The sequence below is a fragment of the Cherax quadricarinatus genome, chromosome 51 (genome assembly GCF_038502225.1).
Source record: "Cherax quadricarinatus isolate ZL_2023a chromosome 51, ASM3850222v1, whole genome shotgun sequence".
Lineage (NCBI taxonomy): Eukaryota > Metazoa > Arthropoda > Malacostraca > Decapoda > Parastacidae > Cherax > Cherax quadricarinatus.
In genome coordinates this window covers 27,186,256-27,207,494 of record NC_091342.1, presented here as the reverse complement: position 1 = coordinate 27,207,494, position 21,239 = coordinate 27,186,256, and the positions used below count along the sequence as shown (strand labels likewise).

The 21,239-nt window shown below is 40.2% G+C and overlaps 1 protein-coding gene across 1 annotated transcript in view; it reads right to left on the bottom strand.

Moving 5' to 3' along the window:
• LOC128694596 (metabotropic glutamate receptor-like protein P) overlaps positions 1-21,239 on the bottom strand; it is a 903,975-nt gene that overhangs the window by 98,963 nt on the left and 783,773 nt on the right. Inside the window, exon 8 of the mRNA XM_070095631.1 lies at positions 8,538-8,606. Within this exon, the coding sequence (XP_069951732.1) occupies positions 8,538-8,606 (69 nt within the window). The remainder of the gene's footprint in view (positions 1-8,537; positions 8,607-21,239) is intronic.

Sequence of the window (21,239 nt, the reverse complement as noted above, 5' to 3'; positions counted from 1 at the left end):
CGCCTTTCTAGAGAGTGCAGGTTCAGGGCCATCAGTCTATTCTCATAGGGAAGATTTCTGATACATGGGATCAACTTTGCCATCCTCTTTTGTAAGTTTTCCAGAGCATTTATATCCATTCTGTAATACGGTGACCAAAACTGTGCAGCATAATCTAAATGAGGCCTAACCAAAGATAGAGTTGAAGAACAACCTGAGAACTTCTGTTGTTTGTACTTTTTGTTATGAAGCCAAGGATTCTGTTAGCTTTATTGCGAACACTTATGCACTGTTGTCTTGGTTTCAGATTACTGCTAACCAGAACTTCTAAATCCTTTTCACAATCCGTAATATTAAGATCTACATTATTTAGAACTTTGCATTTGACTATATTATACTGCATCTGCCTCTTCTCTGACCACTGCATCAGTCTTTTCAAATCATCCTGGAGTGCTCTAGTGTCGTCATTAGAATGAAGTGGGAGGCCTATTTTGGTGTCAACAGCAAATTTGCTTATATCGCTATTTATTCCCTCATCTATGTCGTTTATGTAAATTGTGAACAACAAGGGGCCCAACACTGATCCCTGTGGAACACCGCTTGTGACATGACCCCATTTTGATTTCTCCCCATTTATGCAAACTCTCTGCTGCCTATTTGTCAACCATGCCACTACCTAGGAAAAATTTCTCCTCCTATTCCGAGTGCCTTAAGTTTCCTCAATAGCCTCTGATGTGGAACTCTATCGACAGCCTCCCCTCAAGGAAGGTTCCTTGATGTTGGTGAGGGGCTCTTGATTTAGGGAATTAGATCTGTGCTCCAGTTCCCCGAATTAAGCCTGAATGCCTTCCACATCCCCCCCCCCAGGCGCTGTATAATCCTCCGGGTTTAGCGCTTCCCCCTTGATTATAATAATAATATCGACAACCTTACTGAAGTCCATATACACAATGTCATATTCACTACCATGATGTATCTCCTCAAATACCTTAGCGAAGAAAGTTAGTAAATTCGTAAGACAGGAACGCCCCTTTGTAAAACCGTGCTGAGATTCATTAATCAATTTATGCCTTTCAAGATGGCTTTGAATTACTTCGGCAATTAATTCCATAAATTTTCCAACTATGGACGTAAGACTTATTGGTCTATAGTTCGAAGCTAAGGACCTGTTACCTGCCTTGTAAATAGGTTTTACATATGCCATTTTCTACTTGTCTGGCACTATGCCAGTTTGTAGTGATATATTGAAAAGATTAGCCAAAGGCATGCTAAGCTCCTCTTTACATTCCTTTAAAACCCTTGCAAACAGTTCGTCAGGGCCTGGGGATTTGTTAGGTTTTAATTTCTCTATTTGTCTTAGGACCATGTCACTAGTTACCCCAATAGTGCATAGTTTATCGTCCTGTTCTACATAATTTATTATTTATGGAATTTCGCTAGTATCTTCCTGAGTGAAAACTGAGAGGAAGTAGGTATTGAGAAGTTCAAACATTTCCTTATCACTGTCAGTGATCTGACCAGAGTTACTCTTAAGTGGGCCTATCTTGTCCCTAATCTTACTTCTGTATACCTGAAAGAACCCTTTTGGGTTAGTCTTCAAATTCCTTGCGACTTTAGCCTCATAATCCCCTTTTGCTTGTCTTATTCCCTTTTTTTTTTATCTCTAATTGAATATATTGATTTCTTAACTGCTCATCCCCTCTTTTGATACGCCTATTTGTGCCTCTCTTTTGACCAATGAGATATTTTAATCTATTGTTTATCCATTTGGGATCATTTCTGTTAGATCTAATTTCCCTACTCATAACAAAATTGTCTTGGCAGCTACACTATGTTCTGAAACACGTCATACTGGCAACCAACACCACCTACCTGACCCATAGTGAGGTCCTCCCAGTTTATCCCACCCAGGTAATTTCTCAGTCCCAAGAAGTTGGCCAAGCGGAAATCTTAGAGACTTGATTGCAGTTATCTAGGTAATTCCATAATATATTGCAACTAAATGATCGCTTTCCCCAAGCTCATCATTAACCAAGTCAAGCAGGTTGTTTTCTCTAGTTGGTTCTGTCACACTGTTTTAAAAAGCAATCCTGAACCGTATCAAGAAAGTCACTAGACTCAAGATTTCCTGTCACATTCTTCCAGTCAATTTATCCAAAATTAAAATCTCCCATTATCACAACATTTTCATATCTAGATACCTTATGAATTTCGTCCCATAGCAGCCTACTGCACTCCCTATCAAGGTTTGGGGGCCTATAAATCACACCCAAAAGTAATTTTTCACGACCTTCGAGAAACTGTAGCCAAACAGATTCTGTGTCCGATGTTTCTAATCTTATATCTTGTCTAACACATCAGTTTTAATTATCCCTGACATACTCCCCCAACTTTCCTGTTGATCCTATCAGTATGGAATAGTTTATAACCCTGTATGTTGCATTCAGAAAGCATTTCTCTATACTTCAAGTTGAACCAGGTCTCTCTTATAGCAATAATATCTATATTACCTGCACTTGCAAGTAATCTTAGCTCATCTATCTTATTTCTTAGACTCCTACTATTTGTGTAGTAAACCTTAAGGGACATGTACGTTGTGTTGTCTCTTTGAGGCGGGATAATGTGTCGTGGGGTCGAGCCCTGGCCTGCCACAGTTTGGTAAATTATTCAAAATTACTTGTATCGTGATTTCATTGCTCTATAGACTGGTGGTTGAGGTGGGTATTCAAACAGGAGGCTGAAATTTATCCTCAAGATACCACTGCCACGAGTGTACTCGGATCACGAGAAAAACATCTAGATCTGCTGGGTGCGTGATCTTTGTAGGATCGTTGGCTCAGTGGTAAGGTGACATGTACGTTGTGTTGTCTCTTGAGGTGGGACAATGTGTCGAGGGGTCGAGCTCTGGCCTGCCACAGGAAAGGTTGGAGGGAGGGGGTAAGGGAGGTTTTGTGTGAGAGGGGCTTGGACTTCCAGCAGGCCTGCGTGAGCGTGTTTGATAGGAGTGAATGGAGACGAATGGTTTTTAATACTTGACGTGCTGTTGGAGTGTGAGCAAAGTAACATTTATGAAGGGGTTCAGGGAAACCGGCAGGCCGGACTTGAGTCCTGGAGATGGGAAGTACAGTGCCTGCACTCTGAAGGAGGGGTGTTAATGTGGCAGTTTAAAAACTGTAGTGTAAAGCAAACTTCTGGCAAGACAGTGATGGAGTGAATGATGGTGAAAGTTTTTCTTTTTCGGGCCACCCTGCCTTGGTGGGAATCGGCCAGTGTGATAAAAAAAATAATATAGATATATATATATAATATTATATATATATATATATATATATATATATATATATATATATATATATATATATTATATATATTATATATATTATTATATATATATATATATATATATATATTATATATATTATATATATTATTATATATATATATATATATTATATATATTATATATATTATTATATATATATATATATATATATATATATATATATATATATATATATATATATATTATATATATTATTATATATATATATATATATATATATATATATATATATATATATATATATATATATATATATATATATATATATATATATATATATATATATATATATAATTATATATATATAATGTGTGTGTGTGTGCATGTATGTATGTGTATAATTTGCGGATGATGCATTGTTTCTCAGATTCTCGAAGGGACTGCTGTAGACCAGCTGAGATACAAGGAAAAACGAGAAAGGTGTGCTAGATTACCGTGGAAGACCAAATATAATCATGACCTACAAATACACATATATTAAGAAGGCAAACAGAGAGCAAATTCCCTAAATTTGCGTGTAACACATAAGTGAACTGTAGATATAAATCCAGATGTACTCCTGTTAACCCTTTTTGGGCCTAGTTCCTAGGCCTTTTGTCTCCATGTGATCTTGTGCTACTGCCCACAGGATGGACATGGGGTACGCAAGAAACTAGTGACTTCAGTGGCAAAATCTAAATCTAAAAAACAAATAATTGTAGAAAACCAGGGCAAGTGAGAAAAATGGAAGATGAAAAAGAAGAAAGCGCTAAAGAAATGTTAGGAAATCCTTTAGTTATTTGGTAATTATGAAGTACAACGCTATGGGTTAGAGTTTGAGGCAGACTCTACAAATAGCCTCAAACTTAGACTCAAGAGTGTCGAAGAGGAAAGGGAATTTTAAAATAAGATGATAATTGCAGAGGCATCGTCAGGAGCTTTGAATCAACTATTGCAACTTGTATATACACAACGATCAAAATCCCCTTCAGCACCTCGCGCATGCTCCCCCCCCCCCCCATCCTCCACACACACACACACACACACACACACACACACACACACACACACACACACACACACACACACACAGAGACAATTTGAAAAAAGGTGACAGAAACCAGCCTTTTAACTATAGGTCGTTTCGTTGACTAAGTGCTGTTACAAAAATATTGGCAAATGCCATTAGAGAAAAGTGGATTCAACACATAGAGAACAAAACACACGCTTGCAAATAATTATTTGTTCGGTCTGAAAATTCATGTATCTCCAATCTACTAAACTATTTTGACGGTTACGAAAATTATTCAAAAATGAATGAGATGAGAAAATTGTTTTCACCTAGAATAAACCTTTGACAGAGTTCCTCTTCAGGAGCAAAAGGTGCATAGGGAAGAATACTGAGAGCCCATGGTTAACCAGGAGGTGCAGAGCAGCTAAAGCTAATGTGATAGTTCATGGAAATATTGCAGAAGGAAGCGAGCAGAAATGAATATACATGGGTAAGAAGCCAGGCTCAGAGATAGTCTGAGAAGCATAGCACTGAAAGCCAAATCTGACCTAAAGATACTATACAACCACATCAGAAGAAAACAGTAGAGGGCAAGGCAATCAAGACTGAAGAAAGAAGCAGGAATGATCAGAAGTCTTCGAGGAGCTCAGCATGAAATTTAAAGAGGATATTCTCAGAGGAGACAGGAAGGTTACTAGAACCGAAGCGGTATGTAATGTGTCCAGCAAATGATGGACACAAATCATGAAACACAAGAGCTAGTTACCTCGACGGCAGTTCGACCAAATATTTCTCCATGAGAAAACAGAAACACTATGTAACCCATTAACAACGATCTTCAATAAATCAATCGAGACAGAGCAGATATCAGACTGCAAATGTAGCACCAATATTTAAGAAAGTAGACATTGTTAAACTACAGGTCAGTGTGGCTAACATGCATCATATGCAAGGTTATGGAAAAGATAATCAGAAGAGTGGTGGAGCTCCCAGAAAGAAGCGGATTCATAAACGACAATCATCACAGTTCTTGAAATAGTAAATCCTACCTTACAAACCTTTTGGAGTTTTTCAGAAGTGAGACAGAAGAGAGAGGATTGGGCAGATTGCATATTTTTGGACTGTAAGAATTCTTTCGACAGAGTACCACACAAGTGACTGGGACAGATGCTTATGAAGAAGGCTGGAATAACAGGGAAAGCACTACATTGAACCAAGGAATAATTTACAGGAAGAAAACAACAGTTACTGTTACAGAAAAAGTGTCAAAATGGGCCTGAGTGATGAGTGGGGTACCGTGAGGTTCGGTTTTACAACCGGTACTATTTTTTACGTACGTGAATGACATAATTGAAGGAATAGTCAGAAGTATCGCTGTTCACAAATGTGAAACTAGTATGAAGAATACAGACCAGGAAAGACTACAAATGGACCTGGATGGGCTGCAGGCCTGGAATAATAAGCAGCTGCTGCCAAGTGAAAAGCTAAGAAAATTGGGAATGGGCAAAGTGCGCAGACGGAGTAAATGATAGGCGGGCAAAAGTTGCAAACCTGCTCAAGTTGATCATTACACCGAGAACATCGTCTGAGACTTATCAACGGAATAACTGCAGATGCGTGACTGACAAATCTAAGATTAGCTTTCAGCCACCTAAGCAAGGTACACCGTAACTTTCTAAGGTGTCCATACTCCACTATTGGTGCTTCATATTCCAACATTGATAGGACGGTACACCGTACACACGACACTGTGTACGGTGTACCAACCTACCGATATTGGAGTATGGAGCGCCAAAGTGAAACCCACACCTTGTCACGCATATAAAGAAACTGGAGAAACAGCTGAGATTTGTAACTACGTTAGTCCCGGAGCTAAGGGGTATGTCCTATATGGAGAGATTAATAAGGAAGTTAAACCTGATGGTATTAAAGGAGGACTAAGGGGGATATAACGTAAGAAATATTGAAAGGACTTGATAAAGTGGACAAGGACACATTGTTAGAGACAGGAACACTAGTGCACAGCTGGAAGTAATGAGCAACAGATGTTAAGAAGTATTTCTTCAATCTTAGCCAATAAGTGGAACACTTGGAGTGGAATGGTCAGGGCTGGATCCATGTACAGTTTTTAGAAGAGGTACGATTGAGTGTGTGAACCCAGTAGAGGCCAGCGAAGAGGTGGGGCCAGGAGCTGAGATTCTAACCCTGCATTCACGTTTAGGTGGGTACATATAATTGATTACACACACACACACACACACACACACACACACACACACACACACACACACACACACACACACACACACACACACACACACACACTGCAAACCTCACTCAAGGAAAAAGATCTGGGGGTGAGTATAACACCGAGCATATCTCCTGAGGGGCACAGCAATCAGATAACTGCTGCAGCATACGGGCGCCTGGCAAACCTAAGGATAGCGTTCCGATACCTCAGTAAGGATTCGTTCAAGACTCTGTTTACCATTTACGTCAGGCCCATACTGGAGTATGCAGAACCAGTTTGGAATCCACACCTGGTCAAGCACGTCAAGAAATTAGAGAAAGTGCAAAGGTTTGCAACAAGACTAGTCCCAGAGCTAAGGGGATTGTCCTACGAAGAATGGTTGAGGGAAATCGGCGTGACGACACTGGAGGACAGGAGGGTCAGGGGAGACATGATAACGACATATAAAATACTGCGCGGAATAGACAAGGTTGACAAAGACGGGATATTCCAGAGATGGGACACAGACACAAGAGGTCACAATTGGAAGTTGAAGACTCAGATGAATCGAAGGGATGTTAGGAAGTATTTCTTCAGTCATAGAGTAGTCAGGCCGTGGAATAGCCTAGAAAGTGACGTAGTGGAGGCGGGAACCATACATAGTTTTAAGGCGAGATATGATAAAGCTCATGGGGCAGGGAGAGAGAGAACCTAGTAGCAATCAGCGAAGAGGCGGGGCCAGGAGCTATGACTCGACCCCTGCAACCACAAATAGGTGAGTACAAATAGGCGAGTACACGAGTCTGGCAAACCTGAGAATATTGTTTCGACACCTTAATAAGAAATAGTTTATGACTCTGTACACTGCGTACGTCAGGCCCATATTGGAGTATGCAGCACCAGTATGGAACCCACACCTGGTCAAACACGTCAAGAAATTAGAGAAAGTGCAAAAGTTTGCAACAAGACTAGTCTCGGAGCTGAGGGGTATGTTCTATAAGGATTAAGGGAATTCAGCCTAACAACACTGGAGGACCTGAGGGATAGGGGGAGACATGATGCGACATACAAAATACTGAGGGGAATTAACAAGGTGGATAGGGACATAATGTCTAAGGGATAGGACGCAGCTACAAGGGGTCACAGCTTGAAGTTGATAACTCATATGAGTAACAAGGATGTTAAGAAGAATTGCTTCAGTCTTCAGTCATAGTTTTCAGGAAGTGGTACAATCTGGAGAGTGCTGTAGTGGAGGCAGGATATATACATAGTTTTAAGAAGAGGTACGATAAAGCTCATGGAGCAGGGAGTGTGTGGACCTAGTAACAACCACCGAAGAGGTGGGTCCAGAAGCTATGAATCGACCCCTGCAGCCACAAATAGCTAAGTACACAGACATACGCACCAACAAATGGGAAGTGGAATAGTCTGGAAAGTGATGTAGTGGAGGCAGGATCCATACACAGCTTTAAGAAGAGGTATGAAACTCGTGGATCAGGGAGAGAGTGGACCTAGTAGAGGCGTGGCCTGGAGCTGTGAATCGACCCCTGGAACCACCAATAGGCGAGTACACCATGTGGCTCGGTGGAGTGTGATTCCGGGCAGGCTGAAGCAATTACTTACTATATTTATGGGAAAACGCTAAACCCATAAAAGGTAACCAGTTCATGGGGAATGGGAGGTGATCAGGTTTAATTGAAAGACGACGGTAACTCTTAATTGCTTGAATCAAGTTAACCAGCATCAGGGTCCCACAACACTGAGTGTTAGTTGATTATATTGAGGGTCGCATCCTGAGCAAGGTCAGACCTGTTTAACCCCTGTTCATCTAGGAGTAAATAGGTACCTGGGCGTGTGTCGACTGTTGTGGGGTCGCAATCTAGAGGATGTTCAAAACATAATATAGATGGGACGCCATGAACATTGTTCAGCTCCTGAAACTATGAACAGGAAATCAAAGACAGGTACTCTTACACAATGTCATTAGTACTCACCGTAGAGTAGATGAAGCAAGCGCCGAGGATAATGATGCACAGTAGGACAGGACTAGCTGCCCGGATCACCTGAAGTAGAGAGTGTGTTGGTTAATATTGATCCAGAGAGAAAGAGAGAGAGAGTAGGGTACAGTAGACAGAGATTGAGAGATGGAGAAAAGGGATAAGGAAGCGAGAGAGACGGCTAGAAATGGCTGTCACGGCATATGTAAAAATCTATGGGGAAAGGAGCAGCGATTATCTCCAGGGCGATAATGCAGTCATTCTCGCCCTCCCTAACCATCTGTGACGTCACCAATATACACACACTTTTGCTATCTGTGACGTCACTTGTTGAAAGAACGTGGCGGCTTCCAGAGGCTGATGATCCCTGCTCAGTCTATCCTTACTCGCCCTCAGTAATTTAATGCTTGCACAACACACTTTTGTTTAAATAATAACATTTAATGCACAGATCTGTAAATTAAAATATATATGTATTACATAATGAATCGAGAACAAATGAAATGAACAATTATATTATTACGATCATATTATTATTATTATTATTATTATTATTATTATTATTATTATTATTATTATCATCATCAAAACTAAGCGCTAAACACATTAGACGTAGAGTTGTAACTTTTTGGCAATTAATATATGCTGGTTCATGGCATATATGAAGCATTATTGTCCACCTTACGATACTTGCAACCTATGCACACCATGGAATGAATAGTTATTTCTCGAGTAAAATGTTATTTTGGGAAATATTAGCGAAATAAAACCTTTATTTTTGGCTTGACTGTCGCGTCTGGGCAATCAGCGGATAGTGTTTGAGTCGATGTGTCGGGCCAATCACAGCAAAAACTCGCCAGCTCCATTTCTGCCAATAAGTTGTGTTATTCTTGGTTATATTAGGTAACGTTAGATTATTTTGTATTTCATTAAAAGTTTTCAATCACACGACATTAAATTACTTTCATGGCAGAACCTGCTGAATATTCGACATTTTCGAATTTATCCCCAAACTACGAGAACCAACATTTAGTTATTATTGACCTTTTACAAGAGGGTGTTATAGCACCCCCTTATGGGAACACGAACTCTGGGTATGCATTTGCAAGCCCACCACGTTATCTACTCTACCTTGGCGACTCTGTAAAGATGTCAGACATGACTCACGAAATCGTAATGACACGATTTAAAAAAAAAACATATCACCGGCGGGGTTAGAACCCGCGATCAGTCTCAAAACTCCAGACCGTCGAGTTAGCCAAGGAGTTTTGAGACTCTGATCGCGGGTTCTAACCCCGCCCGTGGTATGGTTTGATCTCGGTACAAATTGCTCTCACGAATTTTTAGCAGAGGCCTCCATCTGCAACCCTGAACCGCAAGTCTTACACAGGCCTCCAGAGCATAGCTCTTGTCTACCTTCTAGCTAAAAATGAATCGGTCCTGCCAGTGTGTTACGTGTGTATAAATATAAATGTATGGGCTACGAGAGTAATGTATTTCATCCTGCATGCTACTGCATAAAATATTATGGTGCGTCTTATCCTAAATATTTCATTACATTTTGGTAAATACGTATCAAAATCAGATAAAACTGGTCGTTCTGTGCATATTGATAAGACATTTTATTGTGAAGCAATACAGAAAGATGATTTAGATTCATGTTCATCACTTGGGTATCTTTATAGCGGTAACGTTTCGCCCACCAGTGGCTTTATTACCAATACGGAGAAAATTTTTGGAAGATATGAAAGAGAGAGAGAGAGAGAGAGAGAGAGAGAGAGAGAGAGAGAGGGGGGGGAGGGAGGGAGGGGGTAATCAGTCCCTCAATCAAGAGATGTGTTAATGTTGGCAGAATTACCGACAATATGTTAGGTAAAAGGACACAGGTGCAACTAATGCGACATTTTATTGTGGCAAAGTTTCGCTCTCCAGGAGCTTTGTCACATGAGCAAACCAGTTGGAAATCACAATACATTTTTATATGCTTATGCAAAATATGTATTTTTAATCCAGTGATAAATTTAAGAGATATTTTACCAGCAGAAATAAGAAAAAATAGTAGCCACGTTGAAGAGGATGGACATAATGGACACGCTGAAGGAGATTTCGGACAATATCTCGTTCCAAATCCTCGACTTTCCCAGGTCTTCCACAATCTCAATAATCCCAGATCCAATGATCTGCTGCTGCTTCTGCTGCTGCTTCTGCTGCTGCTGCTATTGCTGACGCTGTTGCTGCTATTGTCATTGCTGCTGCTATTGCTGACGCTGTTGCTGCTATTGTCATTGCTGCTGCTATTGCTGACGCTGTTGCTGCTATTGTCATTGCTGCTGCTTCTGCTGACGCTGTTGCTGCTATTGTCATTGCTGCTGTTGTCGCTACTGCTATTATTGCTGACGCTGTTGTTGCTGCTGTTGATGCTACTGCTGATGCTACTGCTGCTGTCGTTGCTGATGCTTCTGCTGTTGATGCTACTGCTGCTGCCGCTGCTGCTTTTCGTATTGCTGCTTTTTTTAAGTTGTTGACAGATTACTTTCTTTTTTTCATTTGCTCATACCTCGAGAACGCTTCATCTGATAGAATTCGTTTTCAGTGCTTCTGCACGGAACGAGAATCAGGTTCTTAGTATCAATGGTATGTGAAGGTGCCCTTTAAACAAAGTTAAACCCATTTCCAGCATCCTGGAATGGCTCGTATAATCTCGATAAACCCCATCAGAGGTGTAGCTTCACTCAAAACAATGATGTCTTTTAATTTGACGACTACGGAGAGTGAAATTCAGCTGTGTAGATGCCGATTTGACTTTTTTGTGGGTAAAATAGTGTAAAAATTTGCAGTCCCGTTAAGTTACATTAAAAGAATTTCTTCCCCCCCCCTCTCTCTCTCTCTCTAATATATATATATATATATATATATATATATATATATATTATATATATATATATATATATATATATATATAATGTCTCTATATGTAGTCTATCTCGTATCCCCTCAGACTTAAGAGCTGTTAGCCTATCTCGGGTCATTATCAGAACCTGGCCGTAGCAACAGCTTTATTATAGAGTTAATTTTAAAGGTACAAACGTTTTTTTTTTTTTTTTATTAAAATAAGCCATCTAAGTGTCAGACATTTTCTATGATCAAAATACGAGTTAAAGAGGGATATATTGTAGCTTAAAATAATTGGGAATCTATAAACCCTTGAGAGTCGTGGATCATTTTTATAATTATCATATTCACAAAATGACGCCAACACGTATGGGTCTTAAAGTGCTTCAAGGCTTAAGAAAGTTAACGGGAAAAGGGAAGCAGAGTGACAAATGAACTGATAAACTAGCAAGGAAAGTTAAAGCAGGCGTAATCAGTCAAAAAAAATCATAAAAAGTATCTGCAGTGAGAGTAGGGCTGAGTGGTGAGCAGGCAAAGTGAGAATGATCAATCACTGTAAACTCACCGAAAATTAATTCTACGTGCTCTTAGATAAATGGTGCAATTAATAAACGGGGCCTGACAAGTTGCACAGAGGAGTGCTAGACACTTCTGCGAATCTTGTGTGGCCAATATACGATCTTTCGAGACTCGTTTTCCAAACATGGCAACAATGAAAAACAAAAAGGTCAAACAAGAACCCTCTTGAGACTTGATCAAGAACAGCTTCTTGTCCTCTACCCTTAAGCCATCGATCCTGGATGCTCTACTGAACAGGGAATATCTCTGAGAGAGTCGGATAATTTTTGGGGCTGCTGATCGTTTATTTCCCTGAACACCGAAAATTACCAGGCAGCAAGCGAAAGACATTGTCCTTATTTTTTCTGAATGGACAATATTGTCAAAGTTGAATGATAAGGACGAGGCAAGAAACTGAAGAATCTGCAATGCACTCAGTCAGAGACTACAACAGTAGTGGTAGTAGTAGTAGTAGTAGTAGTAGTAGTAGCGGCAGCAGCAGTAGTTGCAGTTGAAAGAGAAGCTGTGGATCACGGTTGTTAGTGCTACTTGTAGGTCTGCTGCATAAAATTACTAACTACTCTCTGTCATACAGTTTTCGTAGTGTGATTTTCATAGCAGTAATAAGAGATTTTGGAACACGAAAGGATGAATGATATTCTCTAATGAAAGGCATATCCGTTGGTTGAATAGAACAGAGTAACAGTGAACAGAAAATGAAGGAAAGATTCAACAGAAGGAAGAGAGGAAGGGGTCAAATTCAATAGCCTGGATCAAAAGCCCCTCGCAAGCGTTAAAGAACTTCACTGGAGGAGATGTAAGTCGTAAAGGTTGAAGATATTTATGGTGGAGATAGTGATGCTCGAAGTAGTGTTGATAATGGTGAGTGAGCTAGCTATTAAAAATGGCAACAATGATAATGCCTTCGGCATCCCGTGATATCCATAACAATGTTAAAAGTTGCATTCAAAATTAAAAGAGCAATGTCTACGTCAGCTACAGCTAAAAAGAAAACAAAAAAGTTTGATCAACAAGAGAAACCAAAGAAAAAACAAGAACGAAAATATTCCGACGATAAAATTCAGAGGCGCAATGAAAGAATTGCCAACCTTTGAAATTCCAGTAGTTGTGTGTAAAACAATTTCGTTTTCTGAGGCGTGCTATTGTTTACTTAGCGGGTTTAAGCAAAGGCGGACTTGCGTGCTGGCGCTGACCCATGAATATTTTTATGAATCTGTGTTGCTGTTGTTGTTGTTGTTGTTAGCGAGCAGAGAGTTTCCGGACGCAAGGGAAAAAAACGGGTTTTCATTCGTGTGGAACTGAAGTGGCGAATTTTCTTTGTTCAGTGGTATTTTGCACGTGATCCATGTATACAAACAAGTACGTGAGTTTGTCAGCGGCAGTGGAAATAAACTTAGACAATTTGCTCATTCAGACACAGGTACGGCATTAGAAAAAGTATAAGTACATACATACACACACGCACAATTATGGTACAAGCCTTGGTAATAGATAACGACAAATTAGTTTAAAAATGTTCTAGTGTTTGCTCACGTTTCTTTTAAATAACACACACACACACACACACACACACACACAAACACTGGGAGTTGTCACAGTTGATCTTTCCTGACGATACTGCCTTTGGGAGATTCTGAAGAGAAGTTTCAGTGGTTGGAGGATGAGTTTGGTAGGGTATGTAAAAGAAGAAAATTAAAAGTGAATATAGGAAAGAGTAAGGTGATAACAAAATTAGGTAACGAGAGATTGGATATTAGACTGGAGGAAGAGAGTATGGAGGAGGTGAATGTATTCAGATATTTAGGAGTGGACGTGTCAGCAGATGGATCTATGACAGATGAACTGAATCACAGAATTGACGAGGGGAATATGCGAGTGGTGCACTGAGGAGTCAATGGAGACAAAGAACTTTATCCATGGAAGCAAAGAGGGAAATGCATGGGTGGTGAATGTTGCAACAAGGAGAAGGCTGGAATCAGTGGAGATGTTGTGTCTGAGAGCAATGTTTTGTGTGAATGTAATGCAGAGAATTTGTAGTTTGGAAATTAATAGGAGGTGCAGGATTACCAAAACTATTATCCAGAGAGATGAAAAGGGGTTGTTGAGGTGGTTTGGACATATAGAGAGGATGGAACAAATAAAATGACTTAGAGAGTGTATAAATATGTAGTGGAAAGAAGGCGGGTAGAGGTCGGCCTCGGAAAGGTTGGAGGGAGGGGGTAAAGGAGGCTTTGTGTACGAGGGGCTTGGATTTCCAGCAAGCATGTATGAGGGTGTTTGATAGGAGCGAATGGAGACAAATGGTTTTTAGGACTTGACGTGCTGTTGGAGTGTGAGCAAGGTAATATTTATTTATAACTGTAGTGTAAGTGTGCCTCTGGTAAGACAGTGATGGAGTGAACGATTATGAAAGTTTTTCTTTTTCGGGCCACCCTACCTTGGTGGGAAACGGCTGATGTGTCAATGAATATATATATATATATATATATATATATATATATATATATATATATATATATATATATATATATATATAAAATAAACACTGATCTCTGGCCGAAGGAGACTCGAACGTACGAGCCTTGGAACAAGGTATGCAGTGCCTTACCATTCTCACCACACTGGACCAATACCTTGGCGTCCAGCTTGCGCTAGACGTTTGATCCAAGGCAGCCAGCTTTCAGAGAGAAGGCTTACAGTGTGGTGAGAATGGTAAGGTAATGCGTACCTTGTTCCAGGGTTCGTAGGTTTGAGTCTCCTTCGGCCAGAGATCAGTGTTTGTGTATATTTCGCCTGCTCTTGCGAATTCCTTGTATATATAATGTCGTGCCGAATAGGCAGAACTTGCGATCTTGGCTTAAATAGCAACGCTCATCTTGCCATATAGGACAAACGAAAATTTGTGTATGCAGTAATTTCGCCAAATTCATTCTGAACCTAACGAAAAAATATATTTCACTGAGTTTGTTTAGCATTAAATTATTGTACACAAATCTAAAATATATTTAGTTGGGTTAGGTTAAAATAAATGGGATTTGTTATAATAAGGTTAGATAAGTTTTCTAAGATACTTTTGGTGCAAAATTAAAATTTTTTACATTAATGAAAAAAAATATATCTTTAAACGTATAAGAGAAAATTTCAGAAGGAACTTTAATTTTAAATAAATTCTTGCTAATTGACCAGTTTTACATATTCGGCACGACATACACATTATATATATATGTTTAATAAATGTATGAAAGAGGGGAAGGTACCTAGGGATAGTCCCTTTATATAAAGGGAAAGGGGACAAATGAGATTGTAAAAATTATAGAGGAATGTTTATTGAGTATACCAGGAAAAGTGTATGGTAGGGTTATAATTGAAAGAATTAGAGGTAAGACAGAATGTAGGATTGCGGATGAGCAAGGAGGTTTCAGAGTGGGTAGGGGATGTGTAGATCAAGTGTTTACATTGAAGCATATATGTGAACAGTATTTAGATAAAGGTAGGGAAGTTTTTATTGCATTTATGGATTTAGAAAAGGCATATGATGGAGTGGATAGGGGAGCAATGTGGCAGATGTTGCAAGTATATGGAATAGGTGGTACGTTACTAAATGCTGTAAAGAGTTTTTGTGAGGATAGTGAGGCTCAGGTTAGGGTGTGTAAAAGAGAGGGAGACTACTTCCCGGTAAAAGTAGGTCTTAGACAGGGATGTGTAATGTCACCATGGTTGTTTAATATGTTTATAGATGGGGTTGTAAAAGAAGTAAATGCTAGGGTGTTCGGGAGAGGGGTGGGATTAAATTATGGGGAATCAAATTCAAAATGGGAATTAACACAGTTACTTTTTGCTGATGATACTGTGCTTATGGGAGATTCTAAAGAAAAATTGCAAAGGTTAGTGGATGAGTTTGGGAATGAGTGTAAAGGTAGAAAGTTGAAAGTGAACATAGAAAAGAGTAAGGTGATGAGGGTATCAAATGATTTAGATAAAGAAAAATTGGATATCAAATTGGGGAGGAGGAGTATGGAAGAAGTGAATGTTTTCAGATACTTGGGAGTTGACGTGTCGGCGGATGGATTTATGAAGGATGAGGTTAATCATAGAACTGATGAGGGAAAAAAGGCGAGTGGTGCATTGAGGTATATGTGGAGTCAAAAAACGTTATCTATGGAGGCAAAGAAGGGAATGTATGAAAGTATAGTAGTACCAACACTCTTATATGGGTGTGAAGCTTGGGTGGTAAATGCAGCAGCGAGGAGACGGTTGGAGGCAGTGGAGATGTCCTGTCTAAGAGCAATGTGTGGTGTAAATATTATGCAGAAAATTCGGAGTGTGGAAATTAGGAAAAGGTGTGGAGTTAATAAAAGTATTAGTCAGAGGGCAGAAGAGGGGTTGTTGAGGTGGTTTGGTCATTTAGAGAGAATGGATCAAAGTAGAATGACATGGAAAGCATTTAAATCTATAGGGGAAGGAAGGCGAGGTAGGGGTCGTCCTCGAAAGGGTTGGAGAGAGGGGGTAAACGAGGTTTTGTGGGCAAGGGGCTTGGACTTCCAGCAAGCGTGCGTGAGCGTGTTAGATAGGAGTGAATGGAGACGAATGGTACTTGGGACCTGACGATCTGTTGGAGTGTGAGCAGGGTAATATTTAGTGAAGGGATTCAGGGAAACCGGTTATTTTATATAGCCGGACTTGAGTCCTGGAAATGGGAAGTACGATGCCTGCACTTTAAAGGACGGGTTTGGGATATTGGCAGTTTGGAGGGATATGTTGTGTATCTTTATACGTATATGCTTCTGAACTGTTGTGTTCTGAGCACCTCTGCAAAAACAGTGATTATGTGTGAGTGTGGTGAAAGTGTTGAATGATGATGAAAGCATTTTCTTTTTGGGGATTTTCTTTCGTTTTTGGGTCACCCTGCCTCGGTGGGAGACGGCCAACTTGTTGAAAAAAAAATATATATATATATATATATATATATATATAAAGGTTAGTGGACGAATTTGGGAGTGTGTGTAAAGGTAGAAATTTGAAAGTGGACATAGAAAAGAGTAACGTGATGAGAGTATCAAATGATTGAGATAAAGAAAAATTGGATATCAAATTGGGGAGGAGGAGTATGGAAGAAGTGAACGTTTTCAGATATTTGGGAGTTGACGTGTCGGCGGATGGATTTATGAAGGATGAGGTTAATCATAGAATTGATGAGGGAAAAAAGGTGAGTGGTGCATTGAGGTATATGTGGAGACAAAAAATTTTATATATGAAGGCAAAGAAGGGAATGTATGAAAGTATAGTAGTACCAACACTCTTATATGGGTGTGAAGCTTGGGTTGTAAATGCTGCAGCGAGGAGGCGGTTGGAGGCAGTGGAGATGTCCTGTCTAAGAGCAATGTGTGGTGTAAATATTATGCAGAAAATTCGGAGTGTGAAAATTAGGAGAAGGTGTGGATTTAATAAAAGTATTAGTCAGAGGGCTGAAGAGGGGTTGTTGAGGTGGTTTGGTCATTTAGAAAGAATGGATCAAAGTAGAATGACATGGAGAGCGTATAAATCTGTAGGGGAAGGAAGGCAGGGTAGGGGTCGTCCTCGAAAAGGTTGTAGGGAGGGGGTAAAGGAGGTGTTGTGGGCGAGGGGTTTGGACTTCGAGCCAGCGTGCATGAGCGTGTTAGATAGGAGTGAATGGAAACAAATGGTATTTGGGACCTGACGATCTGTTGGAGTGTGAGCAGGGTAATATTTAGTGAAGGGATTCAGGGAAACCGGTTATTTTATATAACCGGACTTGAGTCCTGGAAATGGGAAGTACAATGACTGCACTTTAAAGGAGGGGTTTGGGATATTGTCAGTTTGGAGGGATATATTGTGTAATTTTATACGTATATGCTTCTAAACTGTTGTGTTCTGAGCACCTCTGCAAAAACAGTGATTGTGTGTGAGGTGAAAAGTGTTGAATGATGAAAGTATTTTCTTTTTGGGGATTTTTTCTTTTTGGGTCACCCTGCCTGGGTGGGAGACGGCCGACCTGTTAAAATAAAATTTTATATATATATATATATATATATATATATATATATAATATATATATATATATATATGTTGCAGTGTTCTCTTTCTTATGAGTTGCGCATCAGGTGTTGCTTTGTTGTGGGATGTGATGGTGAGGTGTGGTCTAGACCCTTTATATGCCTTCATTTGATGCATTACTTTTATTGCTCCTTGATAGTGCGAGTAGTTACGAAAGCGCTTGGAATTTCTCTATTCTTTCTCAGTGGTTATTTTGCATATTCTGAAATCACCTGTTTACTGTGATCTCATTGCATATATATATGTCGTGCCGAATAGGCAGACCTTGCGATCTTGGCTTAAACAGCAACGCTCATCTTGCCATACAGGACAAGCGAAAATTTGTGTATGCAATAATTTCGTCAAAATCATTCTGAACCTAACGAAAAAAATTAATTTCACTGTGTTTGTTTAGTATTAAATTATTGCAAACAATCTAAAATATATTTAGCTGGGTTAGGGTAAAATAAATTGTTCTTGTTATAATAAGGTTAGGTAAGTTTTCTAAGATTCTTTTGGAGCAAAATTAAAAAAAAAATACATTAACATTAATGAAAAAATGTATCTTTAAACGTACAAGAGAAAATTTTAGAAAAGACTTAATTTCAAATGAGTTCTTGCTAATTGACCAGTTTTACATATTCGGCACGACATATATAAATAAATAATAAATATATATATATATATATATATATATATATATATATATATATATATATATATATATATATATATATATATATATATATATATATATATATTATAAAATCAGTGCCAGTAGCAAATGATATTAAAGCGATTTCATTTCCATTTGTGATTTAGAAATCTAGCAATATATAATCGGGTATTGGCTAGTCCAGTATTCAATTAATATTAAAACAGGACAGTATAAAACTATTTTATTTTTCGACTGGGTTATGAGAACGAACAAATATTAAGTTGAGTAGCGCAGTGGCCAGAGTAAATGTCATTCAGTAGTGGGTAGGTCGTGACTGTGACAGTGGTGGGTGGGCAAGGTGTGTGTGGTTGTGATGTTGGGTGTGAGGGTTGGTGGGGGATGGTGTCTCGCCGGGAGGGGTGGTGGTGAAGATGATAATGGTGACTGGGCACTATGTTTCGTGGTGTGAGGGTGTTAGTGGTGGTGAAGGTAATAGTGGTGGGTGTGTGGTGATGGTAGTAGTTGTGGAGATAATGATGGTGGGTGGGCAAGGTGTGTTGTGGTGTGTGGGCAGTGGAGTGCAGAGGTCTGGTGATGCCTGAGGCCAACTCCTTGTTTGTATGCCCCGAAGACTCAAGTATAAGTCCTAGTACTGAGAAATATGAGAAAGGGAAATATTTTGGGTATGTAAACACAGATGAAACATGAAATAAACACTTTATTCGATTTAAATATAAATCAACCAAATTTATTAAGCTCTTTCCCCCCAAATGATTCCTCCTGTCAGAAAACACTTGAACTTCTTCACTGTTTACACCAACTGTGAGAAATTCTTTGTCAATGCTTATTAAAGCCAGTTTGGTCAGTTGCTCCTGTGACATTCAAGGCCTCAGATATGTTTTTATTAATTTCAGTTTTGAAAATGACCTTTCACAACTTGCGACCGAAAACGAGAATGTAAGCAGTAATGTGTATGAGAGAGACAGCGTGGGGAAGACATCCCTCCCATACTGCAGTGAACACTCCGCAGCATACACAAATAACCCACACATAAAAGAGAGAAGCTAACGACGACGTTTCGGTCCGACTTGGACCATTGACTTTGTCAATGGTCCAAGTCGGACCGAAACGTCGTCGTAAGCTTCTCTCTTTTATGTGCGGGTTATTTGTGTATCGTTCCAGTCACGGTATTGTGCCTTTTTGTTATTTACTCCGCAGCATCTTTACCATCAGGGGGAATTCTATTCCCTCCAGCTCGAAGGATTATTATTATTATTATAATCAAGGAGAAGCTCTAAACCCGCAGGATTATGCAGCGCCTGAGGGGGGGGATATGGAAGGTATTCAGGTTTAATTCAGGGAACTGGAGAACAGATACAATTCCCTCAATCAAGAGCCCCTCACCAGCATCAAGGAACCTGCCTTGAGGGGTCCAACTTTAAGGAGCGTCACATAATCAACAATTTCGTCATATAACTGAATAGCTGCCACATCATTATTATAATAATAATATAACATTATAATTATTACAATAATAATAAAATAATTTGAATTTCTTGTTATCTTCAATTACTACTGAATTCAAGTTCAGAAGAAATGAAAATCGGTCAGTGAGACCTTGAAAATCACTATCTTATTTCACTATCTTATTTCCCATTCTAATTGGATGCCCGGGGCCACCGCCCCTTCGGCCACCCGGTCTGCACGCCACTGTGTGTGGGTGGTAGTTGTGGGTGGACAAGGTGTGTCGTGGTGGGTGGAGGTGTTGGTGGGTGGATTTTGATATCTGGTGGTGATTGTAAGTGAATAAGTGCTGGTATTTGGTGGTGATCACCGCGTGGTGAGTGGTCGTGGTGGCAGTGGTGAGTGGTCGTGGTGGCAGTGGTGAGTGGTCGTGGTGGCAGTGGTGAGTGGTCGTGGTGGCAGTGGTGAGTGGTCGTGGTGGCAGTGGTGAGTGGTCGTGGTGGCAGTGGTGAGTGGTCGTGGTGGCAGTGGTGAGTGGTCGTGGTGGCAGTGGTGAGTGGTCGTGGTGGCAGTGGTGAGTGGTCGTGGTGGCAGTGGTGAATGGTGGTGGTATATATGAGTGATGAATGGTGGTGAATGGGGGGGAGGGGGAGGAGAGTGATAGTAGTGGTGTTGATTGGGTGGGTGGGGGTCGAGGTGGAGATAATAGGGTGTAGTGATACTGTAGTGGAGACGGGGGTGTAGTGTCGACGGGGTTTAGTGACACTGTAGTTGAGACGGAGGTGTAGTGGAAACGAGGTGTAGTGACTGTGGTGGTGGCAGGGTATAGTAACAGAGTATAGTGCAGGCAGGGTACATTGACCCAGTATAGTGGAGGCAGGGTACACTGACCCAGTATAGTGGAGGCAGGGTACACTGACCAAGCATAGTGGAGGCAGGGTACACTGACCCAGTATAGTGGAGGCAGGGTACACTGACCAAGCATAGTGGAGGCAGGGTACACTGACCCTGTATAGTGGGGGCAGGGTACACTGACCCGGTATAGTGGAGGC